The sequence below is a fragment of the Crocuta crocuta genome, unplaced genomic scaffold (genome assembly GCF_008692635.1).
Source record: "Crocuta crocuta isolate KB4526 unplaced genomic scaffold, BGI_CrCroc_1.0 scaffold143, whole genome shotgun sequence".
Lineage (NCBI taxonomy): Eukaryota > Metazoa > Chordata > Mammalia > Carnivora > Hyaenidae > Crocuta > Crocuta crocuta.
In genome coordinates this window covers 2,670,877-2,692,200 of record NW_027529175.1, presented here as the reverse complement: position 1 = coordinate 2,692,200, position 21,324 = coordinate 2,670,877, and the positions used below count along the sequence as shown (strand labels likewise).

The following is a 21,324-nucleotide window of genomic DNA, read 5'->3' as shown; positions in this document are numbered from 1 at the left end:
CTGATGACTTTTAATCATTGTGAAGAAAGATTGCGTCAGCCAGGATCATAGTTATTCTTGGACATTATTTTCCTCTCCCCCTACGTTTCTCCCCAAAGCAGTATATTTTATCATTGCATTGTCTCCAGAATTTATCAGTGTCTGATAAAAAGGAAGTCAAAACTATAAACTGCAGTAAAAAATGTAATTAATATGAAGTTTATTTTTTTAATTAAACAAATTTTTTAATGTTTATTTTTGAGGGAGGGAGAGAGTGAGCGAGCTGGGGAGGGGCTGAGAGAGAGGCAGACACAAAATCTGAAGCAGGCACCAGGCTCCGAGCTGTCAGCACAGAGCCCGACACGGGGCTCTAACCCACAGAACCACGAGATCATGACCTGAGCTGAAGTCCGACGCTTAACTGACTGAGTCACCCAGGTGCCCTGTGAAGTTGGTATATGTTTTAAATTGGAACACTCAAATTTAGTCACACGAGGGGCTTGCCTTTCCCTCTCAGACCCTTTCCCCCTTGAGTTTTTTCTCCCCCCTTCCCTCTCCATCACCAGAGTTGCTCCCAATCCCCAAGCTTGAAACACATTTACTTCTTACACACGTGACATTTTACAACGCGGAAGTCCTAAAGGGACGTAACATTTAAGACCCTAAAGTAGAAAGTTCTTTAAATAGTCAATCCAGAGTACTCTGTACTCTATCAATCATTATCTTGCCCCCGTTGGTGGCCTGTCTGCCATATTTGGTGGTTTGTTTTGTTGTGTTTGTTATTTTATGTGTGTGTCCCTGCCCATCTGTCAGTGTTTTCTTTCTTTTTTTTTTAAATGTTTATCAAGATTTTGAAAGAGAGCACACGTGCACTTGCACTGGGAAGCAGGAAGGGGCAGAGAGAGAGAGGGAGAGAGAGAATCCTAAGCAGGCTCTGCACTGTGGGCGCAGAGCCCAATGTGGGTGTTGATCTCAAGAACCATGAGATGATGACCTGAGCCAAAACCAAAAGTCAGAAGTTTAACTGACTGAGCCACCCAGGTGCCCCAGCCAGTGTTTTCTTTATTTCAACATAGATTATTAATAATTTCTCTCAGAATAACTTTTTTAAATGTTTATTTTTGAGAGAGCACCAGTGGAGTAGGAGTGGGGGCGGGGGGCGGGGGTGGGACACAGGATCCAAAGCAGTCTCCATGCTAACAGCAGCCAGCCCCATGCGGGGCTCAAACTCATGAACCATGAGATCATGACCTGATCTGAAGTCAGATGCCTAATCAACTGAGCCACCCAGGTGCCCCTCTCAGGGTAACATTTATGTGTAAACTGTTGAACCTTCTGGGGACAGTCATCGGTAACCAGTAATCAGCAGGTGGACTCCTTCCCAGCAGGTCCCTAAATCCTGTGTCTCAATCCACATCTAGTTTCTAGAAAGTAGAAGGCATCCAAGAATAATGTGACCACCCTAAATCACAAGTCCCTCCATCCCAGAAAGGTTGGTGACCAGCAGGCTTGCCTCTTAAAATTCCTAGTTGGGAATCTGTGTCTTCAGAAAGTGACACAGTAAAGCAAAGTAAATTTAGCTTATTTACTCCTTGTCAGCTTTGATCCCAGAGTAGGATCTGGCATGTTATAGTTGGAACAGATAGACTGAATCTGATAAATCATTCTCTCTGGCCCATCCCCATCCCACTGCTGTCATGGACTAGGTGGTTAGGAGGACACGAAGCACTTCAGTTCGAGAACATTGAAAGTGGTTTCTGTTTTTTTAAATTAATTTCAGGGGCACCTGAGTGGCTCAGTCAGTTGAACATATGACTTGGGCTCAGGCCACAATCTCGCGGTTTGTGGGTTCAGGCCCCACGTCGGTTTTGCGCTGACAGCCAGAGCCTGCTTGGGATTCTCTGTCTCCCTCTCTCTCTGCCCCTGTCCCGCTTGTGCTCTCTCTCTCTCAAAAATAAATAAATGTTTAAAAATAAAATATTTCAGCCTCAGCTGTTTCGAAAGGACTTCAAATTAATCCTTGTCCTAAGGCATAAAAAGTTGGAATGCTCTACTTAAAGGTAAAAGGCATAAAAGCAGTTGATTTCGTCCCTAGGCTTCTTCTATGTAATAGAAGCTCTAAATTAGATTTTGGGCTCAATGGTGGCCCCATCAGGGCTGCAGATTCCACCATCTCCTTTAGTAACAAGCGTTCAGAACACAAATAGTTGACCAATCTTATTTTCTTAGGTGAAGTATAATTGACGTATAACATAGTAGTTTCATGACAGATCTTAAATATATCTCATATTACAGCTATATGTTTATTTTCTTACATTGTACTCACAATGCATCACCCTTTAAGAATTACTGCGCTTTCTCTTCCCTGATTTCCACTCTGTTTATTTAACATCCATTTTAGAATAGAATGTTAGCTTTGTATATTGAATTTCTCTGTACACTTGCGTATCTGTTTTATTCCCACAGCCACCCAATGAGATAGGAAGGGAGACAGTACCATTCCATTACCTTCAGAATAAAGGATGACTTGGCTTTAGTGAAACACACTCAGATGGATGTGTTGATTTTAAAAATGGTTTAAAAAATTATGCTTCTTTGGCTTTTTGAGCTGACCAATGTTCCACTGTGACTATAGGCTCTTTTTCTGTTTTATTTGCCCAGTTTTTAGTCTCCTTTTCCTTATGTACTTGAGAACAAATTAAAATTACACTAACTTGCCTTCTCTTATTTAATTTGATAGATGTTGTTTCAATTTGTCAAGGCCACTTTGAGTCTAGTTTTATCTTAGGTTTTAGCAGATGCATTCAATTTCAATGCGCTTAACAAGCATGCTCTCCATCCTATCATGTTGAGATAAGGCCGCATATATTTCATTAGAGATCCATTTTGGCCTATGTATTTATCAGGTGTTTTGACAAGCATGATATTATAACAAAGTCATATGAAGCCCTCCAGAGACAGCAATTCCCTCCCCATAAGTGTCACACGGTGAAAATTGCTGAAAACTAGAACATTCCTGTTCAAGCAGATGGCCTTCGCTCTCCTTCCTTTTTTGAGTGTGGGACTTACTCCTTTAATTTCTGCATAGTCCTCTGGTTTTGTCTGACTCTGACCTTTGCTTATTTACCTTGGTCTGATGTACATGTGAACCCACGGTGACCTCTGATCTGACATGATGGGGTGACAGGCAGTTGCCTCGAAACAGACATACACATAACTCAGTATACAAACACCATGTCTCGAAACAGACATACACATAACTCAGTATACAAACACCATGTTTGATGCATTTAGGACGGGAAGGCCTTCAGGGTTCAGGGTTGTGGCAGCAGACAGGGATCCCCGGTGTGCCCTGCTCTGGGGGGAGCTGGCCTGTTTGTTCCCTCCTCTCCCCTCCACCGCCCCAGGGCTGACCACTCCCCTTCCAAACAGATTCTTAACAACCTTCATGGGAATTTAAAACATTTTTACTTCACAGTGTTTGTTAACTGGATTTGGGTTTTTTTTTTTTTTTAAATCAGTGTGTTAAAGATTCCATTTAAAGTTGTTTGTTGTTTTTTTTTTTTTTAGGTTTTATCTAAGTAATGTCTACACCCAACACGCAGCTCGAACTCACAGCCCCAAGATCAAGAGCTGAATGCTCTTCTGACTGAGCCAGCCAGGCACCCCTAAAGTTAATTTTTAATACAAGTTTATATAGATCCTTCCACCATCTCTAATAGGCTAACCTTCTCTGTAGTTTACTTTAGGTTATGACAAAAAAAACATAATTTGACAAGTATAAAAGTATGAACATATCTATTATGAAAACATAACTGCATGTTAAAACATCAAAAACGGGGCAGTTAGCCTCTCAGGTTATGTGTGAAATAAAGGCATTGTCCTCTGCTTCCCGAATGGCTGCTTGTGTGCTCCCTGAGTGAGCGCTGGACAGGCACCCACCCGAGGAGGCCGCCCGGGTCCTGCGGCAACGTCCCCGCTGGACTCCAGGCCTCTGCCCCTGACCCCCTGTACACGTGTGCCCCGCCATGATTGTCCCCCCCCGGGCCCCTCCCTGCCTTCCTCCCCCCGCTTCCTTACACTCCCTTCCTCCCCATTCCCCTCTCTCTGGCTGTCACTTCATCGTTGTTGCCACAACTCACACTTCTGTCCCACAGCCTGTGTGTGTCACCCGTTCAGGCACAGGGATTCATTCATCCCTCTGTTGCTGTGACTTTGAGCAGCTAACAGAGTTGTATGATTAATGCATTATCTGTTTTTCTTAACACGACCTGTAATGACCTTGACACTAAACCTCCAGAGAAAGGTTAATTTTCCTTCAGGATTTGGTTTTTCTAAATTCTTAGGAGTATCATGAAATTTGCAGTATTGAATTTTATTGCTTATATTGTGTTACAGAATAAGTTGTGACAAATTGAATTTTCCTAAAATCTTCTTTGAGGTGGGGAGATGATGAGAGGATCTGTACACCTGATTATAAAATACAACCTATAAGGAATAGACTAAATGCTAAAGGTAAAGGGCCATAAACACGGATATTGACAGTCACTCTGTACCAGGCCAAGTAAGTCATCCCGGAGATGCTGAACTAGTTCCTGCTGACGGGTTAAAAGAGCTAACGCGACGAGCTAGCATGCGAGGGCAGGCATTCGTTTCACATCAGCAGCTGTCCGAGTCCCTCTAGAAAAACCAGCACGGATCTGAAGTTCGAACACTGTAAGGGCCCCTCGCTCCCTTCGCAGCGTCGGGGAGCCTTGGCCCCAGGTCGCACGCTGGCGTGTGGGGACAGCACTTGGCAGCAGGGCTCCTGGACTCTGCCAGGAAGGGTTATGTGGTTCACGCGTTGAGCCATACAGTTCCCGCACGAGAGCTTGGATTTTCCAGGACGTACGGCTTCCTTTATTCCATATTGTCCCCTGCCCCTTGTCCAGGCCATGGCCGGTTCTGTAGGACCTGAAGGCCTCCAGCTGCAGGCCAGTTTCTTCCCATCTTCCCATTTACTGAAAAGAAGTCTGATAAAGGAAAACCCAGTCAGCCTAACGGTGCCCTCAGAGATGCTATCCTCACCTTTCTGGCTTTGCCTCTCTGCTCGGCCGGGGAGGGAGGGGGTCGGTGAGAGCCCTGGGGTCCTGCCGCTTCCTGTGCATTCCAGCACTTGGCGTCCTAGCCAGTCACTTGCTCAAGGCATTTGGCGCCTGTGCTTCACCTTCATCTATAAAATACGGAAACTGAGAGTGCCCGCTGCAAAGACGGTTGTCCAGAGCATGAGTGACGCTTTGGAAGGTGCATGGAGAAACGTTTGGCGAGCGCCGTGGGCCGCTGTCTGCCCTAGAGGGGTGTTCTCGCACTTTTGTGAAGATGCCTTCCTGTGAGCTCACTCACTCCGGGAGCCATGGTCCACGTACACGTACCATTCGTTAGTGCTTCCTCCCAGGAAGGGAGGCGCCCCTGCAGATGAAACCACCGTTTTCTTTTCGTTTTTACTCTTGTGGGAAACTCAAGTTTGGGGAGAGCAGGGTGTATGGTATTTCAGGTGCAGTGTTAATTAGTGTCTTCTGATATGGCGGCGGCCCACATGGACTTCTTGGGAATTAGATTGTTCAAAGGAGAGGAGGCAGAAGGAAGGGAATAAGACCTGCCTTGTACGTTAAGTAAAGCATTAATGTTGTTTCTTGTGAGTTGGTAATTTTTTGATAATGGTTACCTAAGGCCAAAGTAAAGAGTCTACCCAGTAATAAAATTATTTTTAAATAAACATTTTTGATTGGTCAGCACTACATAAGGGAGATCCAGAATAAGTAAGAATTNCCAGCTGATATGTACAGTATATGAAGACTGCAGAGGACTCTATCGTAGTCTGAGGATTGAGCCTGTCATTTACGGGCAGTGTGAAACCACCGGCAGTTTCTGAGTGTGTAATATCACACGATCAGCTTTGTGTCTTGGAAAGGCAGCTCCTGAGAGACGCAGGGAGAGATGAAGTACCAGGCCCACTGGTTGAGGGGGGTGTGTGTGGCCTTAACCTACTTAGAGATGATGAGGGCTGAAGAAGTGGCAGAGAGGGGACTCAGAAGGAGCAGACCAGTATGAGGATCATTTTGGAATCAAAGGTTGGTAGTATCCAGAAACTAGTTAGGTGTGGCAGGTAAAGGAGTGAGGAACGAAGCTGAGGCTTCCCTTTGAAGCAGGCGAGTGGGCAGATGGGGTGGGCTGGGTAAGTCCCCAGTGGCAGCAAAAAAGGGATTGAGGAAGAGAAGGGAGAGCTTCGTTTGGTAGCTCATGTGTGATGGGCAGGGGGAAATACTGGGCGTGACAGCTCAGCGGGTGTGCGCATTCACGCTGACCACGCCCCATGACTCTAGGACAGCACTTTCTCAGGACTGGCTGGTTTTTATTTAGCTTTTTGGATAGGTGTAAAATCTGTAAACTTAATCCACATTGCAAGGAAGCGGGAAGAAATCGTGACATCTGTGTCATTTAAAAAAAAAAACCTTCATAGAGAGTTCTGAAAAGCCATCAAAGAAATTAAACTATCATTATAATTACTGCCTACGATATGATTGGAGGTCGGAGGGGGCACAGAAAAGGTAATTTGCTATTTTGGGCTTTCTAATAATTTTTCAAGACATTAACATTATTGACAACACAGTGGAATACCAAACTGCATTTAGTAATAGCGAGAAAAAGCTGATAGGAAAGGTTACTTTTGGGGGCCTAGAAAAAACCTCTTGTGCACAGTGTAACACCTCATTTTCTCAGAATTCCAGGATGTAGCCAAAGGCCTGTGTGTGCCGAACTGAGACTCGACAGAGTGCGTGCACTTTACTTTGAGGTCAGATGGGTTCTGAGGTTCAGATTGTCACTGTGTAGGGACACTTATTTTTGAAGGGTCTGAGACCGGTCCACTCACAGGAAACAACAGGAAACCCCAGAAAGGACTAAAGAAGAGCCAGCTTAGCAGCCGGGCCGCGGGGTGTAGAGGGGGTGCCGGGCCTGTCCCCAGGCTGGAAGCTCTTTTAACTCCTGAGTCATCAAAGGGCAAACTACCTTTTATGATGGAATTAGGAATTACATGTTCTCTACGTAAGAGTTAATAGTAACAACATTACTCGTATCCTAAAAGTAAGAGAACAGTAGGTAAAAGAAAGCCAAGGTCCTGACAGCCCAATAGATTTGCTGCTTTTCTAGATTTTGTCCGTGTGCTTGTTTTACTAGATATAATAATAGTGTAGTAACAGTTGTTAACATGGATCGCCTGCTCTCCACGCGCTGTGTGTGAATCACCACATTTAACCCTCCCCGCGGCCCTCCGAGGTGGGCCTCCTTGGCGCTCCTGGACGCAGCTGAGTCCAGGATCCAGACCCAGAGAGGTTCTGCCGTTAACTGGAGACACTAAGCCGTGTTGCTTTCACTTAATTTTGTAATTTTAGCTTGCATAGTAACTTAGGGTATTTTGTTTTAATATGTGTATAATGTAATTTAGCCCAGTATTCCTGGGCTATATAATTATATAATATACATTATTCCTGCACTGTTAGACATTGAGGCTTCCAGTTTATTTTCTATTTCTTATGCGGCGGCAAACATTTCTACTCATGGAGTTTTGTGTGAGGGAAAACCTCCAGATGTTAAGCTGCTAAGTCAAAAAGTGTGAATATTTTAAGGAATTTTTGATAGGCATTATCTTGTGGTTTAACCAGAAAAGATCGTGCCGAGCTGTATGACCATCCCCAGATACAGGAGAGTCCACGTTTTACTATGAGGCAAACAACACTGGGTATATTTAAATTTTTAACTTTTTCCTTTAAATTTTATTTCTTGGGTTAGTGATATTGCAGTTGTCCCCTGTTAATTTTAATGTTTCTCCTCAGTTTGTCATTTTTCTGTGCATCATTTCCCCAGTCTGAATAACTTAAGTCACCTGGAAAATGGAGCTGTATAGAAACCCTTTTTTCAGGAGCGCCGCCTAAAGGAGAGCACTTAGATAAAGCTTTCTCGTCTGTAAGTAAGGCCGTGGCCGAGGACTGTTAGGGGGAAAATGAACTTCGCTGGAGATCAGATAGCTTCCTTGGTGGACACTAAACTATTCCTAGAAGCTTTAGAGTTGAGGTGGTTTAAAGGTGGAAGTAAGTACCGTGAGCTGGCGTCCGGCCTGGAAGGTGTCCTCCCGTGTCCTTCTAGTGGAGGTGTGGGTCCCTGTCATTAAGCTTATTGGGTGGAAATTCAGCCGTGGATGACCGTGTCCCAGTAAGCCAGGTACAGTGGGCGATTTGGGCCGGCTGTGCGTAGGAGCGGACACTGAACTTGAATTTGCATGTGTCGGCAGCAGACTGCTGGGCGTGTGCCGTAGGAGAACGGAACCGCAGAACCGCCGCGTGAGCAGACGCACGGGAGCAAGGTCAACACAATGGCGCGTTTCCGCCCGAAAGAACAAACGTCAGGATGGGAGTGGGACCCGCTGCGGTGACATCAGCTTTAGAGGCATTTCATTTCTTACGTGTTTCACTGCGTGGCTCGTGGAAGAGTTTCTAGTAAAACGTCTTTGTTCATTTAAGTCGCGGGCGTACTCACGGTGACTGGCTCTGTAGAGATGCCGGGTGGCTCGACTTGGAAAACTGTGTCTGTGAAGTTTCGATCTTGGTTGAGCCGGATGTCAGGTGTAGGCCTTTGTTACTTGTAAGTTGTATTTGCTGCTGTTGTTGAAAAGAGCTGAGTTGGTGGGATGATGGTTCATTAAGCAGGATAGTTGCCAGTTGGTTCTCTTTGCTTGTTTCTAGGTAGAGTTCCCTCTGCAAGAAATCAAAATATGGTAGTGCTTTGAAAAGGCAGGCCCTTGAAAACACTGTATTTGTTTGTAGACATGAGACTTTGTACCTCCCAGCAGGCCTGGGCATTTTAATCCACTGTTCGTGAAAAGCATATTTAAAAAAACCTCACAAAAAAACAAAACAAAACAAACAAAAAACAAACCTGCTCGCCTGTCACCCGGTCCCCCAGGCAGCAAGTCCCCAGCACTCCCGTCATACCTGTTGGGCCACTTAGCACCATGCATCCTGACTTTTCCTGACTGAGCCCACCAGAGTGGCCGGCTCTGGCTGATCAGGGCAGGGTGAGCCCGTGTCTAGCTGGCTATCCTAAGAGGCCTGTAATAAGCAACAGATGTCTGGCAGTGGGAAGTGGGCCTTTGGATGCCATTTAAAGTCCTTTATTTTATTTTTTTAAATGTTTGTTTATTTTTGAGGGGGGAGGGGCGGAGAGGGAGAGAGACGCCTAAGCAGGCTCTGCGCTGTCAGTGCAGCGGAGAGCCTGACCCAGGGCTTGAACTCACAGACTGTGAGAATATGACCTGAACCAAAATCAAGAGTCAGAAGCTTAACTGACTGAGCCACCCAGGCACCCCTGAAGTGATGCTTCTAAAATTTTTTAAAATGTTTATTTCCGAGAGAGAGAGGGAGACACAGAATCCGAAACAGGCTCCTGACTGAGCTGGCTGCCAGCACAGAGCCCGACACAAGGCTGGAACCCACGAACCATGAGATCATGACCTGAGCCGAAGTCGGTCGCTCAACCGACTGAGCCACCCAGGCGCCCCTGAAGTGACGCTTCTAAAACCCACGTGTAGCCGTACCAGTGCAGGCTTCCAGCCCCAGTTTACTAGCACCTTACACTGGTCCATTCAGCCAGTTCAAGTTGGCATCTGTTCTGTGCCAGGGACAAATATGTGCACATCGTTAAAATGATATTGTGTTATAGACAGTGACTGGGTAGCTGCTTTAGACTGGGGGTCCAGGTAAATTTCCCTGATGGGCTGAGGTGGGAGTGGTATATAATGAGCCGGGCTTTGAGATCGGAGGGCATTTAGACAGAGCATCCAGGGGCTGTAGGGGGAAACGGGCTTGATGGATATGAGGAACAGAAAAGACAGGATGGTGAGGGAGCACTGGATATGGAGCGGGTAATGAGGTTGGAGAGGTGGGCGGGAGCTAATCCCTGTGGCCTGTGTGAGCAGCCCTGGCACAGAACAATGGGGCAGACGCTGTGCCATTTCCTGAAACTGGAAAGCCTGGAGGAGGAACAGGTTTGGTGGAGAAATCAGAAGGTGTGCTATGTTCATGTTAAGTCTGGATGCCTCTTAGCCATCCAAGTGAAGTGCGACCATTTCAGAACGAAGGAATTCTGATGGGTGGTTTCTTGCGGCTAAGAGCAGCTCTAGCTTCGCCTAGATCAGCACTTAGGTAAAGGGCAGTGAGAGCGTGGGGTCTGTGCAGGCATCAAGAAGCGCTTAACCAGGGGCGCCTGGGTGGCTTAGTCGGTTAAGCGTCCGACTTTCGCTTAGGTCATGATCTCGCAGTTCGTGGGTTCGAGCCCCGCGTCGGGCTCTGTGCTGACTGCCAGCTCAGAGCCTGGAGCCTGTTTCAGTCTGTGACTCCCTCTCTCTCTGACCCTCCCCTGCTCACACTGTCTCTCTCTCTCTCCTAGAACTAAATAAAACATTTAAAAAAAAAAAAGAAAAAGAAGCACTTAACCTGAGTCAGGAAGCCTCGTGCCAGTAAGTCAGAGTGACTTGGGGGGATTTGAAGAGCGAATGGAGGGAGAACTGGGCACATGTTAAGAGCTACCCCTCCCTGCTTTCCCAAGCCCTTCTCTCTCGTGCTCTGAAACCCACGGCCCACCAGGAGCACACGCTTCGTTCTCCACTTCGAGCAGCCCCTCACCTGGCTCCCTCCGCGTGCTCCTGCCTCTCGTCCCTCACAGGTGGCCGTAAACACTCATTAGTAGTTAGCACACTCACTGCAGGCCACGTACTGTTCAAGAGACTCTGTACTGTGTGTGCTGAGATGGAGGAGCAGTGTGCGAGGCGCCGTACGGCTGTGGGTGGGTATCTATCAACTGCTGTGCTGTAGCTTCGCTTCCCAGCAGGGCTCTACTCTACAGGCCTTGACTCTACAGGCCTTCAGGCACCCTTTCTTCAGGACAGTGAATCACTTCCGGGGGTATTCTGTCTCCAGCAAGGGAGCTCCATTCTCTCAGACCCATCCCTCCCCCTCCTTTGGAAAAAAGAGCGTTCCATTTATGGCAGAAATGCTAACAAGATTTTGTTGGTGAGTTTTAGAAGACCACATTCAGAATTAGCTTCCAGATTAACTCTAGGGAACCCCAGGAAATCACACACACACACACACACACACACACACACCACCATTACCACCACCACCACCTACCCCCTTGGGCCCTCAAAGGCTCTGAGACCACCAGCAAATACCAGTTGTTGCCTTTAGCTTTTTAATTTGACTTGGGAATTCTGAAGCGCCATAGTCATTGATGTATTTTCAGTTTCAGTAATTTTGCTGACGCCATCATGTATTTGTTGCCTTTGTAATCTTACTTATGAAAGAGAACCCACGTGATGGAGCCACCTTTTATCACAAAACCACTGTGCACTGACCAGGCTGCCCAGAGAAAAAGGACCTCAAGAAGAGCAAAAGGGACTCTTGCTTTTACCCAACAGAAGGTCTTTGAAGACACTAGAAGAGATTGTTGGCAAGGGGTAATGATTACAGACTCTTGTAGGTCTCTCTTTATTCTTGAATTAGTCCTAGGGATGGGTTACCTGCAAAATCATAATGGTAGCCAAGTCATTTACCTTTCCCCACCCAGTTTTTTACCCTGTAAAACGCAGGTAATAACTGGACCACCCTATCAGGTTTTAAGAGATAAAATGAGATTGGTCATAACAGTCGATTGTTATTTGAATGTTGGAGGTGGGGGCACCTGGCTGGCTCAGTCAGTTAAGTGTCTGACTTGGTTTTGGCTTAGGTCATGATGTTGTGGTTCATGAGGTTAAGCCCTGTATGGGGCTCTGTGCTGACAGTACCGAGCCTGCTTGGGATTCTCTCTCTCCTTCACCCTCTGCCCCTGCCCTGTGTCCTCTCTCTGCCTCTCTTAAAATAAAACAAATAAACATTAAAAACATAGTAAAAAAATAAAAATCAGCTGTGGAAGAGGTAGTTGTTGAATTTAGTCAGTCTTTCTAATAGTAGTCCTGTTACTTTGAGTTTCCATTTTCTTCCTCTGTTGGAGTTAAGATTGGCCTTTTGCTGTGTATCTTCTATTCTGGGATTAAGCTTCTAAAATAGAAAATAAGGAAGAAAGTATCCATATCCACGAAGATGGATTGAGCCAGTAGTTCTTAAACTTTCTTGGGGATGAGAAACACCTGGGATGCTGCACCTTTCAGTCCTCCTGGGTCATGGCTGTTGTCTGCATTGTTAACACATGCTTCCGGTGGTGACGGGTAGAACACTCCGTGTGTTTAAGTTAGTTCACGAAAGCTACATTGTGAGCTAGTCAACCAGTTTTGGTTACAGTTTCCATGCTAGGTTGGTACCAATTTTTCCCTCCAGTGCAGGGTTTCTGGGAGGAGTGGCCTAAGGGTTCGGACGTGAAGTGAGGTGTCTCACACATTATCGCTTCGTTAAGTGGCCCCTTAAAGCCCTCAGAGAGGGTTGTTGGGATCTGGCACCGGCTTTAGGGGGTGGCGCCAGCGGCCCCGTGGGGAGTTGCACCGGGAATAGTCCCAGTGTGCCAAGACACCCTAGTTTTCTCAGGTTCCTTTCTGCCTTTTTTCTGTAGGACATGCCTCCTCTGTCCCTTTTCAGGCGGCCGTGCCCTTGAAGAACTGGCCGCTTCAGGAGTGGGGTGTTTTGCAAACAACACCTTGACTTGGGCTGAGAAGATGAGCGGGTGAGCGGGCTGGTGAGGTGGAGGTAGATCCGCGCAGGAAAGATTGAAACAAACCCAGGGGGAAGAGAGGCAGTAAAAACCCGGAACGAGGGCCTCGGAGGGCTGGGAATTGGCAGACGGAGCTCTGGTGTAGGCTGCCCGGATTCGGAGTCCTGTGACAGGAGGCCTGTGGTGGCAGCGGCTTTGCCATTCCTGTTCCCAAATCGTCAGCAGCTAAATGCGAGCATCTTGTGAATGAGCGGCTCCCTGTAGTTGGCTTTCTGGAAGCATAAACCCAGCTCCTGGGATGAGCTAGGGAGACGAGGAGGATTATACAGAGAGTTACTTTCCTGGCAGGTAGTTTCTTTAAAAAGATGCCTTTCTAAACACAAAAGGTAATTATTTCTCTTTAAATCCAATCCACTGTTTGAGCAAAGGGGAAAATAAAATCACACTAGTACGTAGTCTTGTGCAACTTTTATTTCAGTGTTTTCCACTCTGTCTATAAGCATTTATCTCTCTACTTCGAGAAAAGGCTCTTCTCTTTCTTCCCCCTGGGCTGCCAGGGCTCCTGCTCGGGGCAGCCTTTTCTCGGTTCTCAGGTTCTCAGCTGCTGTTCAGAGCAAATGTGCTAATTACTGGTTTAAAAAACCTCCCTGACCCAGACCCCTCCTTTCTAACTTCTTAAAGGGCACAGATCTCTTTTATTTTTAATATGTAAAACTTCCCCTCAACAAAATATGTAACGTTTTATCAAAGCCACAGCTTTCTTTCCCAGCTGTAAAAGATGCCTTCTGATTAGAATTATTTTAAGTGGAGTGTATGTACTTGTAGGTAAGATAAATTGTAAAGTGTGTGTAGGGTAAAATTGCAACCTGGAGAAACCCAAGATCTGGTTAGCCTAAAGAAACATCCTTAGCAAAACTTGTGCGGACTTTTTGATAGGTGGAGTTACGAAGAATGTATATTAACATAACTATACATTTTGTGCAAAAGAAAACAAACTAAACCTTTTGTAACAGTTTAATATTTTAGAAAGGGGGATAAAGATTGGTTTTTAACTTAAATTTGACAAGTGGATGAATTTTATTAGGGAAATTGCTTTATATTGCTTTGTCTTGCCTGTAGGTCTTTATTATTGCTGAATCTGAAGACTGTAAGTCCAGAGGAGAGGATTACAGAACATTTAAAACCCGCAACAGGTGGTCAGTGTCTGCACCCACCATGTCCATAGTTGAAGTTCATTCCATATGTGATCATTATAAACTGTTTCAGCTTTGCGGGCATCAAATGATTACTAGTTCCTGTACTAGTATTAGTACATGTTCAGAGAACATTATCATCAGTAAAGTGTTTATGTTAAGATATATAATTGAGAGGGGGTAAATACTGTGCCTGGTCTGTTAAAAATGTGCCAGTGAAAAGATAAATGTTCAAAACAAGTCCACCTAAGTGGCAGTAGCTGTGGTTAAGTATGATTGCTAGTGGTGGACTGTAAAAGCCAACTCTTCCTGGATGTCTGTGCTGCTGCCCATCTCCAGCTTGCAGATAAGTCGAGGGGACCCTGGTTGTCATGGGGCCATCCATTCCATGTGGGACCACTGCTGGAACTTTCTCCTTCTGTTTTTATACAGGGTGTCCTAGGAATACCCTACAGGTCATTTAAAAAATACTTCTCCATTGTCAAACACAGGGTTTTATGTGGTTTGGGCATTTTTCCCCTTCATCAGTTTTCTTTTTTTTCTTTCTTTCTTTTTTTTTTAAGTTACTTATTTTGAGAGAGAGGGAGAGAGAGAAAGCGTGGGCTTTCACTCACACACACACACACACACACTCAAGCACAACTGGGGGAGGGGCATCGAGAGAGAATCCTAAGCAGGCTCTGTGCTGTCAGCATGGAGCCGATGTGGGGCTCGAATCCACAAACTGCAAGATTATGACCTGAGATGAAACCAAGAGTCAGACACTTAACTAAGATACCCAGCACCCCCCACACACCAGTTTTCTTAAAAGATTCTCCACCTCCTACCTTTTTCCCCAGTGGGATTTTATCCCCAATTTACTGTTGAGAGAATCAAGGTTTAAATAGATTAATTGGGTCTTGCTCATCTGGCTGGTAAGAGGCAGGGCGAGGGGTTGGTTTTCCTTTCTTGAGAAAGATTCTTTCTCCACCCTGGCTTTCTCTCCATTTTTCTCATTTCATGTCTTCGTCTCTTTTTAGACTGCCAGTATTTAAGGCAGGAACCAAGATTCCCCACTGAATACAAGCAAGGCGAATATAGGAGGTGCCCGCTGACTAACTGGAACGTGTCTTTCACTGCATTGTTTCCTCCCCTCCACTTTAAAATAAACAAGAAAATGATTAAAAAAAAAAAAAAAAAGCTTCCTGGCAGAGATTTATTTTTTGTGATGTTTTATATTATGCATTCTTTTTTTTTTTTAATGTTTATTTATTTTTGAGAGTGAGTACAAGCCAGGGAGAGACAGAGAGAGAGGGGGGAGATACAGAATCCAAAGCAGCCTCTAGGCTCTGAACTGTTGGTGCAGAGCCTGATGCAGGGCTCGATCCCATGAGCTGTGAGATCATGACCTGAGCCCAAGTCAGATGCTTACCTTACTGAGCCACTCAGGTGCCCCAAGATTTATTTTTGGAAGTTTTTAAGTTCTATCTTGGGGTCACTTTGATAAAGCTTAGTCTTTACCTGGTATCTCACAAGAATATTCCTAATAATGGACTCATCACTTTAAGGCAATAGAGAATAATCAGTTTAATTCAGAATAGTGTAATGTGTTCCAGAAAGTTGCTAGCTTTATCTAGAATGTCATTTGAATTGTCATTTGAAATTAAACCCATTCCTGGTTACTCCGGTTGAGATTTTGTCCTAGGTCTAAAACAAATGGAGTGTTTTAAAGAGTAGGTCACTTGGAGAGCTGGGGCTGTGCGAGTTCTCTGCTCATCATAATCTCGCTGCACTGATGCCCGAAGGACTCCCCTTCCACTTTGTCACCCGGCAAGGGCACCGCCACACACCAGAGCTCCCCAAGATACTACTCACAGACTTCCTGGCTGTGGCTCATCACCAAGTCCTGCCGGTTTTATCTCCAAAGTGTCTCTAAGTGCAGCCTCTTGTATGCATTTCCGCACCCTCCCACACAAACTTCCATGCTATCCCTAACCTGGCAACGACGTTGGCCCTACATTCGTGCTCACCTGGCTCCACACCGCATGCGCCCTCCACACCCTGATTGCTTATTCCCGTTTGTTCCCTGTCATGGATGTCTTCCCCGCCTTCTTTGCCTGAGGAGCTCCCACTCCTTCACAACTAGACTGCTCAAGCCACACCCGTCAAGGATGCTTTCCTGACCTTAACGAGGTGGGCACACTACCTCTAAGCTGGAGAGTCCTGTTTACATCACAACACGTCACAGTTCTTCTGGAAGTTCCCTGAGGGCAGATACTACCTGACTTTGGGTCCTCTGTTTGGAGGCCCCTTTGCCTTGCCCATAGGCATGCAATAAAAATGCATTGAATGAATAATAAAAAAAGGAATGATTTTTACCTTTCTGAAGTTGACACCATTTAAGCAAACCTAAGTATCAAAGTAAAGTCCACTGAGGGTCCAAGGACCCTTGAGCACCCCCATGAGGCGCCTCCTGGGAGGGGTAAGGGACAAGCAGCCCATAGAGACCAAGGCTGGCTCCTACTGACTTTCCTCCAACCCATGTTCCCAGTTTCTGGACTTTGCAGTTTTGTGCTGTTGACTCAGAATGGACACAATAATTAGGCAAGTTAAAAGTCCCAGGAACAGCTCATCAGGAAGTCAAATCCTTTCATCACATTCAGTAGAATAACCTGCGTTTCGTGATTCTATAAAGAAGCACCAGCCTGACTTTCACCCATCAGCCAATACGCCCCGTCCCGTCTGATGGAGGGCAGCAGCTGTTCCTGGTTCCAGCACACTGACGTGTGAAAATCCAGATTTCTAAAACAGTAACAACAAAAAAGGTATATGTAATAGAGTCTTCTAGAGAAAAGACACCCTTGCCCAGCTGCACCTTAAACCTAATTTTTCCTTATTTGCTGAATGGTAAAATGGACATAATCCATTGTATAAAGGCATGTGTACATTCCTCGTGTGCTCAAGGTTGTAGCTAAATCCTGGCTTCCTCTGTTTGGCAGATGAAGTACAGAAAGACAAGGAAGGACACTGTTAATGAAGAGAAAAGAGTCCTTTAATCCCAAGCCCTCTGGCCTCATTCAAAACAGCGTAACTTTACTGTAAATCCATCTGTGAGTACAAAGACAGTAGAAAGGGATTCAGGGAACAAACTCTCCTCGTGGATCAGGGATGCAACTAGGAGACTGCTAGAGCAGCTGCATGTTGACTTTGACCTTGATCATGCTGTCCTGCATTTTGTTCCACCTCCAGGACCAGCCGCCCCTCAACCCCTACTCGGCCATGGAGACCCTTACTATAGGCTTATAGGGTCGTTTGAGAAGCTTTCCCAAGGAAGCTATTAATTTCAGGGCCAGCAGCAGTACCACTTTTCGATTGGGGTATGGGAAGGGAGTGGGGGGTCTAAAAGGACAATTTCAATTCTAGATTATTTTTATACCTGAAGGATAATGATCAGATTAAGGAAGATTGTGCCCCTGTGTGTTTTTTCTCGTGGTTTTGGTGGGAAGCAGATGACTGTCCCAGGAGACAGAGATGAGCTGTTAGGCTCTAAAAGTATTGGGAGGAGCAGGGCCCTCGGCCCCTTGTGGCAGGGGATCCAGAAGCAGCAGGAGAAATTATTCTAGATCATTCTAACGCAAGTGAGTGGGTTTGCATAAGAAGGGTGGGGGTGGGCTGGGAGCATGTGGCTGTGTGGCGGGTGACACTGGTGCAGGCAGCCTGGGCCTGCCGTCCGTGTAACAGGCAGGGGGGAGTGTCTCCAGTGCAGGGACCAGCCTGCGGGGCACTCTTCCTCGGGCTGCTTGTGCTCAATGTGTCTGCGTTGGGCACTTTAAGATGCTTTTGATCTCCTGCAAGTGTTTAATTTGTACTTGATTGCCTGTAGTTTTATTCTTCCTTGTTTATTTAGCACCTTCCAATGCAGAAGTGCTTCACAAAAACACTACAACTAATTGCCATTATTTACAGCGCAAAGCTGACCATCCGCACCCCCCGGAGCCGCGGTCCGGCGTGTGGCAGGTGCTCAGAGCCTCCGAGGCTCTCCTTGTTTCAGGCAAGATACTCAAGGGAAACGTTTCAGAAAAATAATCGTTGAACTTAGTTTGTCTTAATTGAATAGGCTCTACTTGGTTTGTGGTGGGTCTAGTTTTGACATCAGTAACTGCCAAAAATATGACACGTTGTAGATGAAGGTGTGTTTTCCATATTTTTATAAGTCCTAATAATTACGTAACTAATTTATAAGACATTTGACAGTTACTTCACATAAGAGCTTTACGAGGAAGGTAAAGCAAATCTTGTTATCCCCATTTTACAGATGATAAAATTGATGTGCTGATTTTGACTTTCACACAGGAGCTGAATATCCTCAGGTTCTTTTCCCACCAGCCCATGCACGGCTCCACAGCCGCTAACTGTGGCATCAGGCCGTCCGCAGTTTCTCTGAAAAGCCGGTCAGACCTGACACTTCATTTTCAGGTACACACAGCCATCGGCCAGTGAGTGCTGCTAACGTGACTGAGTGGCATTTACACTGGCGTCATCCCAGTTTACTAAGAGGTGTGTTTAATGGATTCCGTGAGTAAAATTGGTGCATTTGCTAGAGGAGCTCTGGGACACAAGCATACCTTTCAGGCCCGTGTGCTACGCGCCCCACAGAGCTGCAGGGGACCCGGGCACCTCCCTGGCCCCCCAGGGTTGGCTGTGAAACCTTGGTGACTCCAGAGGCTGTAGCCAAGCCGTCTCTGCAGTCTGAGAATGGCAAGCAGCAGCGAAACGCTCAAGCTGGTCTCCTGAGCTTTCGTGGGGGGACATAAGGAGATTATCGAGCTCTAAGGAAGCAAGGATCCAAAACATATAGGGTTTTATATGGATTGCTTTGGCCGACACCTTCAAGTGCTCTTGAAAGAAAATTGATAGGATGCAGTTGCGTCAAAAAGAAAGGTGCTTCGAGGGCCTTAAAGGGCAGCTCCTTGTGTGTCAGCCATGCCGCTGCCACGTAGCTGGAGGAGATTGTTCCGGCAGCAGAGGCTTCTGTCCTAGATCTAGGAGGTATAATTAACGGTGGGGGGAAAGATCTTGCTGGCAGCCAGAAATGAGCACATACCTTGCTCCACATTCTCCAAGCTCTACCAGCATCAGCTATTAACTCCTGTTGAAGAGTAACCTCGTTCGTTTTCTCAAGCTCTCGAATTCGTCAGACCTTGCACTCACTCCACCAGCTCACAGTCACAGTTCCTACGGTGTGCTATCCTGGGGACACAAGAGTGACTCTCACAGTTAAGGGGAGGTGGACAAACACGAGTAAGTAAATAACGTGAGCACGCACAGAGGTGCATGCACGTGAAAGCCGTCTCAGGCAGCACGTGTGATCTTCAAACCTAGGACGGAACCAGTCATCATCAACGCTAATAATACTCTGACCCAAATGCTTCACGATGCTCGTTAAACAGAGTGATTATTCAGGTCGATGTTATATCTCCTAGGAAAGAGTCATTCTGTGAATGAAGAAGCGTGCAAAGTTCTCCCTCAGAGCTTCCGTCAGGTACGGATTCAATCGCTCTTAGGTGATTCAGCTCCTGCAGTTTGCCGCCTCCAGTCAGTGAGCCCGGCCTCTGGGACAGTGAGAAGGGCTGGCGAAAGGGTCAGGGTGGGTGTTGGGCCACTTTCTGTTGTTTAAATATGGCCAAAAACTAAGAATACACCTTATAATCTATTTGCCAAGATAACAGTATCAGAAATGAGAAGAGTTGCTTAAAAATAACCTTTATTCCCTTCAGTAATGAAAATTTAGCTCTTGGGAAGATTGGCTGTTGCTTGTTCGAAAAACGTATCTTGAGGGGCACCTGGGTGGCTCAGTTGGTTAAGTGTCTGACTTTGGCTCAGGTCAGGATCTCATGGCTCGTGGGTTCGAGCCCGTTGGGCTGTGCTGACAGCTCAGAGCCTGGAGCCTGCTTTGGATTCTGTGTCTCCCTTTGTCTCTGTCTCTTACTCTCTTTCAAAAATAAACAAACATCAAAAGAAAAAGAAAAACGTACCTTGACTTGGGGCACCTGGGTGGCTGTCGGTTGAGTGTCTGACTTTTGATTTCAGCTTAGGTCATGATCTCCCAATGGATGGGATTGAGCCCCAGGTCAGGCTCTGCACTGACAGTGCAGAAACTGCTTAGGATTGTCTCTCTCTGTCTCTGTCTCTGTCTCTCTTTCTCTCTTCTCTCTCAAACTTTAAAAAAAAAATGAAAAGCGGGGTGCCTGGGTGGCTCAGTCGGTTACATATCCGACTTCGGCTCAGGTCATGATCTCATGGTTCGTAGGTTCGGGCCCTGCATCAGGCTCTGTGCTGACAGCTAGCTCAGAGTCTGGAGCCTGTTTTGGATTCTGTGTCTCCCTCTCTCTCTGACCCTCCCCTGTTCACACTGTCTCTCTCTCTCAGAAATAAATAAAACATTTTTTAAAAAGTTAAAAAAAAAAACCCTACCTTGACTTAGAAACCATGATTGAAGCCCCACTGTGTGTCTCAACAGTATTGTGTGGACTTAACCTCCCCTAGGAATGAATATCTCCAAACTCGTAACAGTGTAGTCAGAAACAAAGGACATTCAGCTGTGCAGTGACTTTATTATATTATTTGCATTGCAAGGAGAATAATAGTGGAAATAATTTCTTCAAGTAAAAAATAAGGAAATAAAAATCCAATTGGAAATGGTATTAGCCTGGGTATTGATTTGGGGTGTAGCTTAGGAACTGAAGACGCTATAGAGAGAAGTCTTTCTGTTCTGTCTTTGGCACCTGGAATGTAGGAAGTACTTTTCAAATGCTGGATAGTTGAGTGAATGAAGGGGACTAGAAGGCCGCGTGGTATGGTATAAAGAATATTGAGCTCGGGGTTCAGGAGAAAAAGGGGCTACAGTTCAGCGTGCTGGTGCTTCAGTTACGTGGTCTCCAGCAGGCCACTTTGCCTCTGTTTCTTGAACCAGAAACAAGGGCACTGATGACAGCCAGCGTCCCTTCCAGGTCCAGTGCACTGATGATGCCAGAATCTGCCTAATAAAAAGTGAGTAAAATGGTGGGTGTTTCCATGAGGCAGAAATTTGTTACATTGAAGAATAAAAAGGAAAACAAAGAGTCACTTCCTTCCTGTGAGATTTTCTCAGGAAATCCCCACTTCCTCGTCTCCCGTCACTGCTGTAGCACACTGCCGCCAGCTCAGCGGCTTGAAGCACAGGCCTGTCAGGTCTTGGGTCTGGAGCAAGGCTCACTCGGCTCACACTAGGTGACACTAGGTGCCAGCAGGGCTGTGTTCCTTCCTCGAGGCTCTAAGGAAGCACTTGTTTGCTTGTCTCACCCAGCTTCTGAGGCCACCCCCCTTCTTGGCTCCTGGCCCCTTCCGTCTCTGAAACCAGCCCTCAACTCTCACTGCCTCTGGGAGAGCTCCTTTGCGTGCG

At 46.2% G+C, this 21,324-nt stretch overlaps 1 protein-coding gene across 5 annotated transcripts in view; it reads left to right on the top strand.

The window, feature by feature from the left end:
• Positions 1–21,324, top strand: part of TCF20 (transcription factor 20) — a 48,233-nt gene that overhangs the window by 7,357 nt on the left and 19,552 nt on the right. The window contains exons 2-3 of one of the 5 annotated variants that reach the window (XM_077757975.1): positions 13,831–13,907; positions 14,924–15,052. The exons of 3 other annotated variants lie outside the window; for them this stretch is intronic. In XM_077757975.1, the coding sequence (XP_077614101.1) occupies positions 13,831–13,907; position 14,924 (78 nt within the window). In that variant the 3' untranslated portion in view covers positions 14,925–15,052. Of the gene's footprint in view, positions 1–13,830; positions 13,908–14,923; positions 15,053–21,324 lie in introns of those variants that run through there. One more of the 5 variants, XM_077757976.1, reaches the window with a different exon arrangement.